Below are 9,069 nucleotides of genomic sequence, written 5' to 3'. Positions count from 1 at the left end.
TGAAAAGTGACATTTGTTAATATCATTTTTCACAGCAGACTTGCTAGCTAGCTGGGAGGCTATGAAAAGTGGTATTAGCAATATCATTTTTCACAGCAGACTTACTCAGCCCTGGCAAGCTGGGGAACAAATTAAGCCCCGGATGGGGAGGTGGGTAGGGGGCTCAGGGGTGATGGGAGTCAGTGGGGGCCAGGAGGATGGGGGGAGAGGTGAGACAAGGGCGGGAGCTCAAAGCCCTGCGGCTGGGGGATGGAGCCTGCTGCCACACGGCCAGAGACTGCCGCCCACCACTGAGGGACTGAAGCCCGAGCCCCACCGCCCCCAGGAACGTGGGGAACCCATGCTGGCCGCTTGCTCCTACAGTGTTTGTGGCTCTTGAAGGGGACACAGACCAGCCCCTACTGGTGGCCCCAGGGGAGGGGCTGCTGCTTTGCGTGTGTCCGTCCCCGTCCCCCCCCATCACTGCCCAGGAGGCTGTGGCTGCAAGAAAAGGTGCGGCCACAGTGGCGGCATTTGAGAAACACCGAGTTATACCAACCTTAACCCCCCATGTAGACACTGCTGTGTCAATGGGAGAACTTCTCCCATCCACATAGCTGCCCCCTCTCGGGGAGGTGGTTTAACTACAACTACGGGAGAGTTCCCTCCCGTCAGCATAGGAGCATCTTCACTTTAGTGCTATACTGATGCAGCGTTTTAAGTGTAGACTTACCCTATGTTTGGGAAGCTGTGGCACAGTAGTCAAGGGCCATCAATGTTGAACTGTTCTACCCCAGTAGAAGGATGAGTTTGGTATTAGCAGGGCCATTGATTTTGATGCAATGTCAGACCAGAAGCCCAGGGCGTAAGGGGTTTATTGCCTGGAAATTCTCCAGTGGAAGATTCCATCCCCACAGAACAGACCAGTGTCGTCCAACAACACTGGGAGTCTGGGACAGGACCGGCTTGGGACAGACGGCATTTAGGCTGTGGCTATGCTATGTTCCTCACGTTGTATTTGATCTGTGAGAGTATTGTCATACAATTGCGTGCCTCAGTATATTTTATTCAGCTAAATCTTGTTGAGGTGGTGGTTCCTACTTGCTGTTTGTGGAGAAAGCAAGGATTTCTATGCTAAACAGCTTTTACCATTTCTTAACTGTGTCTAGTACTTAGATCCTGGGAAATGCTCTTACATTAACATAAACTATCAATCTCTACTTTGGCCAAGGTGGATAAAAACATGGTTTTTAACTTTTAAATGGTTATTTTTGAAAAAAGATCAATTTATTGAATTTAAATCAAATATTTTTATGTGCAGATTGCTAGTTCTTTACTTCCATCCCATTTTGTAGTCAAATTGCAAAGGTGAATATTTTGTATTTGTTTTGTTAGTTTCCTAATTCTTAGTAGACTTCAGTAGACTTTATGCAGATTTCTTTCTACTAAAAAGTTTCTCTCATTTAAAATGTTCCTTCATGCTGAACAAAGCCCAGGGACTTGTAACAACCTTAATAAGCAACTAGCCAATGTTATATTTACAGCCAGCACCACCTTCCCATATGCTGAACTTTGACTCAAAAAAGCTGAACTCTTCAACCAGGCTATATTCCTCCATCAGTGTTCGCAGTTTGAAGTCGATGGGATTTGTGCTTCTAAGTCACTTGGATGCTTCTGAAAATTCCACCATTAAGCATGGGCTTAGAAGCTTAATTTTCTAGGCTCCCATTTTTGAACATTTTGGCCTGTTTATAAAACAATTCGTAATAACTCTGTTAATCAATTGCAAGTCTAAACTTTTCATTGTATGCAGTCTCTCTAATAAACTTTTCATTGTCAGTTCAAAACAAAATTGCTTCAGTGTTCGATTTCATGCTATTAAAATATCTTTTAAAATAAAACTACAACTTAAGCATGTGCACAAGTGTCCGAGCTAAACTTTAAGTACATTAGTTCCTTTCATGTGAGTAAAGTTATGCACTTGCTCAAGAGTCTGCAGGAACATTTGTCTCTTGCCTATAGCAGTTCTGTAAAAAATCAAATAAGAGACTTTACCAGTAGTGGCATTTGAATTAGAAAGAAACATTTATAATTTAGTTTATCAATTTGAATTAGTTTTACAAAGGCTCACTGTGATCAGAATCAATGATTTACAAATACGTAATTGACAAATTAATAATTTAAATCACTCCACCCTGACTATAGCAAGTTTTCAGTCTTTGGGCTCTTTCTATGCACAGGATATGGATACTCCTGATTCTGGGGGCATGACCCCTTTAGTAAGAAAAACTGCAGAGACTGGAATCAACTTTACAAGTACTACTCGTTTCTCAAGAGGTTTGACATTCATCAGGACACACACCCTGTTTGGTCAGAGCCCAACTAGGAGAATAATTCCACAAACATCTTTACTACAGGTGGGCTTTTAGTAGTTTAATATAACTAAAGAAAATGTCTCTATTCAGATCTTAAATCAGCTGTCACATCTTATTTGACAGCTTTATCTAACCATTCTGTTGAATAGATCTGTATGCTGAGTCACTAATGATGTCAATTGTATTTCTCAGAGTAATTTCTATTTTGATATAATGGCTTTTCTCCTAGGTTGCAATTGCTTGGATATTTATCATGCATTTCCTGAAAGGAATGGGCTTTAAAATTTGTAAAGCACTTTGCTAATTAGTTTCAAGTCAAACCTGAAGGGTAGAACTAGGAGTAATGCAATGAAACTAATTTAAAAAAAAAAAATAAAAAAGCTTCCAGGAATGTATTCTCCTTGTGGGGAGACATTTTCTATACTGTAAAATAACTTAAGAAAACCGGAGAAAATCCTTTCACTTAAGTCATTCAAAACAGTATGAAGCACTCACCAAATATTTACTGGCCTGAAGAATAAGCCATTTCCCCTGCAATTTAAAGGAATACAAGTTATGTACTGTATTATTTGTGATACTGCTGACTGTCTTTAACAATTTTTTAAAACAACCAACGCCAGATATGTAATAAATTATCTGTTGTCTTTTCTGTAATAATCATGGTATACATCTTCCTGCATTATTTTCAGTGTTTTTCTCTTTACTTTCTTTTCCAGCATAGTGTACTGTTTTCTTCACTGTATTTTACATTGTACATTTCTCTACTCTTGAACAAGTCTCTTTGCTGTACTTTTTCTAACTTCTCATCAATATCGCCATCTCTCCCGTGCCTGCCCTCCCTCCCACCCACACATTCATGTGCATATACACCCCTCTCCACTCAAACATCCAATAGCTACAGGACTGACACTACTAGCCAGTCAGATGTAAAGGAGTGTGTGTGGGGAAGGGTGGGAGGAGGCAGTTCTTTCCTTCTCCCTTGCCAAGCCACTGGGAAAGGGAAGGGTGTTGGGACAGCTACTAAGCTGCAATTTCTGGACCCTGTTTGGGGATTCGCACATTTAGTCTCAGGCTTTGCCTGATTGTTCTGGGATGTGATTAAATTTAAAGCTCTCTTCCAAGGCCCCTTTGGCTGATGGAAAAGAGGAGCAGTCTGTTTCATGGGCTTCCCTTCCCGACTACCCCAGTCTTGGAGCCTCCTAGCTGCTGTTACAGTGGGTGGAGAGTCTCCCATATGCTATCTTTCCCTCTGCCTTCCTTATGCTGCAAGACGGGTATGCGTGTGCTACTCTATTCTTTCCATTGGCTCCTTGAACATCTTCATTGTCTGCCCCTTTTATTGATCACCGCTTACTCAAACTGCAGCAAGTGAAATTAAGCTAATTTTTGTCAGTTCCACCGCTGTCCACTAGCAGCAATGAAAACTGATAACTCTGGTCTGTTTTAACTGTGCTTTAGCTTGGCAAAGCTATGAACTGTAGCAGAGGCACTCAAACTGTCTTCTGCACACAGGCAGCACTGAATGTGTCTTTATCAGCCTTCCAAACCTGAACTGAGTATCTTTGCAACCCTAAAGCTAGAAACTTAACTTTTCTGAAATGAAAGTTTAGATTCTGTGGATGTTGCTAGGACTCACTATATATCTTTCTTAAAAATTAGCCAGGATTGTATTCTGGAGAACATTGCTACTATAATCCAGTCTTTAATGCCTGAATGCTGTAGCTGGGACGATAGAGGACAATGACTTTGGTATCCTCCACCTCTATTTTCTAATTAGAAAAATCATTGTCATGTTCAGTCCTTCAGCAGTGCTCACGGACATACTTTACAGTAAAGAAATGCTGACAAGTTAGGAAAAATAGCTAATAGAATAAACACAACTGATTAGCCTGTATATTTGATGCAGTGTACAAGTGTTTCTTCAATTTCATTACAGAAATTGTGGGCAGGCCTAGAAAACTGAATACTGTTCTCTTGATTCCAGGAAAATGTGGATCCTCAGAAGATAGCATTCCTTCTACGCAAACAATGGACCTTGTATAGCGTGACCCCCATGTACAAATTCTCTTATGGCAATCTGAAGGAGTATTCTAGACTTCTGAGTGCCTTTGTTGCTGCTGAAAAGCAGAAAGGACTTGCTGTAGAAGTGGGCAATGATCTTGGTATCAAAGTGACTTTGTCCACCCTTTTAGGACTGAAAGGTACGGATCAAGACCAGGTTGCAGTCCTTGTCCAGGTAAGGGCTGCAGCTAGCACGTTGATAGCAATGGGGTGTCTTAACACTTCTGAATTTCCTCACTGTAACATGTTGAAATATTTATGGCTGCTACTATAGTAATTTTCATGTATCCTGTGATTCGAACTTTTTTTGCATCCCTTTGCTTTTAACCAATATGGTTCTTGTCTGTTTTTAACACCCTCATAGACCTATTCATAAACTGTCGATCCGTTCAAACATAGACTTGGGAACAAATCTTTGTTATAGTTAGAGCACAGAAGTAGGAGTTGACACTCTTCAATTATAATATAATATATGGAGATATACCTATCTCATAGAGCTGGAAGGGACACTGAAAGGTCAGAGTCCAGTCCCCTGCCTTCACTAGCAGGACCAAGTACTGTTTTGCCCCGATCCCTAAGTGGCCCCCTCAAGGATTGAACTCACAACCCTGGGTTTAGCAGGCCAATGCTCAAACCACTGAGCTATCCCTCCCCCCTCTCGTCTGTCATCAACTTGATGTAGGATCTTGCACAGGTCATTTAATTTCATTGGTAAAATGGATGTAATGCTACTTCCCTGCCATAGTTAAGGCCTATTAACACTCTGAGGTCCTCAGAGGAAAGATGCTATTTTGAAGTGCAACATTTTGTACTGCAATTATTGTAGGAAAATTAATGCACAATGCAAATGCTGCATTAAGCAGCACTAATGTAGACTTAAGGGTTGTTTCTATTCCCATTGAAGTAAATGGCAACACTTCCACGACTTCAGTGGGAGGAGCCAGGTCCTCTATAGGCATAATAGATGAATTGCAAAAACTGTCTTTAAACAGTCAAGATATCTAAAGTGGTATAATGGCATAGAAACCAGTGCAATGCAGTGTCAAAACAAGGTTCTGGCTGGGCCAAAATCTTTGAATTGGGCACCAACACCCATATAGCACCTCTGAAAATCAAGCCACTGATTTGGAGCTGACTCCCTCTGATTTCTTGCTCTTAAAATGGTATATCGGGTGAAATTCTTGTGCTTTAGCAATTCTTATTAGAATCCATTTCACTCTGGCTAAGAACTGTCAAATGCACTCTAGAACTTGGAGATTTAATGCAGACATTTTCTTTTAGATTGCATCAAGATCTCAGCTCCCATTTGAAAATGCAGAAAACAAAGTGGTGTGGTCAGGCTGGTTCTGCTGTATATCTGGAGATGATCTTTTGGAGAGCGTACCAGAGGATTTTACCTGTTTATCTTTGTTCCTTGCAAATGGGGCAGAGAGTTACACAGCCATAGTTGGCAGTTGGTTTCAGAAGACCTTTGACTGTTATTTCAGTCGTTTAACCATCAGCCCACTCAATCTTGCCTGGATGGCTGCTATGTGGACTGGGTGCAAAGTGGACAGTCATATGGCTGCAACAGAACTTGTTTTCTCTGTGCCCTGCATTCCCCAGTCTCTGGACATTTCATATGCCATACACTCTGAGGATGCAAAAGCCTTATGGGACACAGTGCAAAAAACTCCTGGGGAGGTTACTCAAGAAGAAGTGAATTTATTTATGGACTGCCTTTACTCTCACTTCCATAGACACTTTAAGATCCACTTGTCAGCCACAAGACTGGTGAAAGTCTCTACATCTATAGCTTCAGCACACTGTGATGGGAATATAAAGGTACTAGATTGAATTCCAACTATGAGGTTTTGATTAACACTGTTCTAGCTAGTATAATTAAAATAGTACTACCCGGCCAGAAAGAGCTGCCCCTAAAGTTGGAGCTACACCTCTACCTAGATATAACGCTGTCCTCGGGAGCCAAAAAATCTTACCGCGTTATAGGTGAAACCGCGTTATATCGAATTTGCTTTGATCCACCAGAGTGCGCAGCCCCGCCCCTCCCGGAGCACTGCTTTACCATGTTATATCCGAATTCGTGTTATATCGGGTCGCGTTATATCGAGGTAGAGGTGTACTTGGATTCTCATTAACTGATTTCCCCCTAAAAAAATAAAATCAATTAAAATTTCAGCCTCTGCCAGACATAACTAGTTTCTAGTGTGTTCCAAAGCACATCTGGCAGTTGTGCAGCCAACATTTTGTATTGTGGTGGATCCCCAGTCATTGTGTTGGGCGCTGTACAAGCACAGAACAAAGACAGCCTTTGTCTCATTTTGGCTAAAATTTGCATTTAAAAATCCCAAACTTATACAAAACCTACAGCCAATAGAAACGACAATTGACTTTTTTGATATTAAAAAAAAAAATTTTTTTAAGAAAATCCCCATGTATTTATGTGTAAGGCTACGATTTTTTCGCAGAAGTCACAGAATCCGTGACTTTCAGCAACTTGTGTGACTTTAGCCCCAGGAGCAGGGAGCTGCAGGGTCCCCCTACCCCAGGCGATGGGGGTACCCTGCAGCTCCTGGGTGGCAGGGGCCCCCAGAACTCAGCGTGGGCCCCTGCAACTGCCCAGCTGCTGCGGGTGGTGTGGGGACCCCACAGCTGAGCTGCCCATTTTGTCATGGACAGGTCCCGGGCTTCCTTGAGTTTTTCTTTATTGGCCGTGACCTGTCTGTGGTTTTTACTAAAAGTATCTGTGACAAAATCTTAGCCTTATTTAGGTGCTAGCACAATGTTGGGATTGATATATAACATGGTAATGACTAGTGTATTTTCACTGTCGATGCTGGGAAATGAAAAGTTAAAAAAAACATACTAAAAATTGATTCGTTTATAATGATCTGAAGTGCTAGCAACATAGCTAAGAAATATGTTTTAAATGTGGAAGCTGCCAAATGGGTGCTGCCAATCTTAAGAAGTATCTTTCTCATGTCATGGCTGCTTGACCTATTTAACCATTGACTATAGGAGCCCTGCCTCATTTAGTGGGTAGGAAAATGCACAGGAGACCTTTTTAGAATGTGAACTCTTTAGGGCAGGTAATGCTATTTTGTACAGTGCTCAACACAATGTGACCCAACCTGGTTATGATCCTTAGGCACTACAGCAATATAAATGTTCAATAATAACTTGTCAGGCCTGGCTTGAATAACAAATCATCAGATATCACTGCTAAAGTGAGTTGGCAGGAGGGTGGAAGAGCAGAGTGGTCAATTGTTGGTGCTTCTTCCTAGGAGAGGAAGGAGAAGTGAGGGGACAGAGTGGCTGGGACTTCTCTCTCCCTCTTTCAAAGAGGAGGCGGGAGCAGAGTGTCCATTGAGCTGCTGATTTTTTCCCAAGATGGTAGTGAAGATCAGAAGGGCCCATGTAGAGGAGGAGGAGATGGGTGTACATGAAGGCTACCATCCTAACAGGAGGAGTCCTGCAAAGAAACAGGGAAAGTAGCATGGTGATGAGATTAAGCCATAGTGCAAATCCTTCCCTCCACTCTGCTATTTAAATGTGTAGAACACACATTGACAACTGTCATCAGTGACTTAAATAGCTTATTGTATTTCTGTTCTGACTACAACTAATGGTTTTTGCTTTTTTTGCAGATCTTACATAGCAAGCACCTGATAGGAGTGTTGACACTGCTGACAGAGCTGGCAATCTCACAGATACAATGAAACCTTGTACTCTATACCTGCTGTCCTAAAAAACTTATTACAGATGCTCTGCTTGGATCACATTAAGTCCATCTGCAGTAGATTCATGTTTGAGAGACATTGACTGCAGAAAGCTGGCTTTCCTGCAGATTTTTTTAGCCTCACAAAACTCCAGTCCATGAAATGAAAGCATATTAGTTCCATTTGACCTCATTGGTTCCTGAACTGAAATCCACAACGGGTAATGAAGCAAAGAGGGCCATAGGAGGAAAATAATATAGATGCACATTTTGCTATAATAAAAACGTCACATCAATAAAGTAACATTTTGTATTGGCTTCAAGTATCATTTAAAGGGTCAGGCATGAGATGGAACACTGCTCCTGCTCCATAGTCTAGATCAGTGGTTCTCAATCAGCACACAGCTGCAACGCATGTGACATCCTCAGGGCCATACAGGTAGTATATATATTGTGTGGATGGGGCTCACATAACACAGAGAGAGCTGCATAAGCGGCCCACAATGGTAAATAGGTTGAGAACCACTGCCCTAGATGCTAACACAGTAGTGCAGGAGGGTGGTGCATGTAATATAAGGCAGAAAAGCCGGTCTGTTGGGATTAATTTCTGCAAGGTTCAAAAGCACTCCCCTATGTTTGTTGAGTGAACAGTGAAATATTCAGAAGAATCAGTATGGCCTTGGTATCAGAGCATTTGAAGGAAAAGCCTCCTGTTTCCAGCTCTGCTACTAGTGACCTAAGCATCTCACTTAACCTCGATGCCTGTTTCCTTAACTACAAAATGGGATACTGGCTACATTTAATATAGCTGTTTAAAATGTACAAATTAAAGTGTTGTAAGGTAAAATGAGATTTCCTCCCCCACCCCCACCCTGCAAGTATATAGAGAAGGTTTTGCTCTCCTTTGTCAGTGAAGCTAAAGTCAAGTAAGTGTGT

The 9,069-nt window shown here is 41.9% G+C and overlaps 1 protein-coding gene across 1 annotated transcript; it reads left to right on the top strand.

Moving 5' to 3' along the window:
* Positions 1-2,222: 2,222 nt before the first annotated feature.
* On the top strand, positions 2,223-8,428 carry LOC113407541 (centromere protein L-like). The gene is made up of 4 exons (XM_026656166.1): positions 2,223-2,396; positions 4,339-4,590; positions 5,697-6,239; positions 8,063-8,428. The coding sequence occupies exons 1-4, from the start codon at positions 2,223-2,225 to the stop codon at positions 8,132-8,134; spliced, it is 1,041 nt and encodes a 346-aa protein (XP_026511951.1). The 3' UTR covers positions 8,135-8,428.
* The last annotated feature ends 641 nt before the right edge of the window (positions 8,429-9,069 follow it).

The sequence above is a fragment of the Terrapene carolina genome, unplaced genomic scaffold (assembly GCF_002925995.2).
Source record: "Terrapene carolina triunguis isolate 2854851 unplaced genomic scaffold, T_m_triunguis-2.0 Scaffold212, whole genome shotgun sequence".
Taxonomy (NCBI): Eukaryota; Metazoa; Chordata; order Testudines; family Emydidae; genus Terrapene; species Terrapene triunguis.
The sequence above is the reverse complement of the archived record's forward strand: the minus strand, read 5'-3'. Positions and strand labels throughout refer to the sequence as shown.

Excerpts from the sequence above, each read along its gene's own strand:
- LOC113407541 (XM_026656166.1), top strand. The coding sequence starts at position 2,223 with ATGGATACTCCTGATTCTGGGGGCATGACCCCTTTAGTAAGAAAAACT. Across the intron at positions 2,397-4,338 it reads CACAAACATCTTTACTACAG|GAAAATGTGGATCCTCAGAA; the intron begins GTGGGCTTTTAG and ends TCTTGATTCCAG. Across the intron at positions 6,240-8,062 it reads ACTGTGATGGGAATATAAAG|ATCTTACATAGCAAGCACCT; the intron begins GTACTAGATTGA and ends CTTTTTTTGCAG.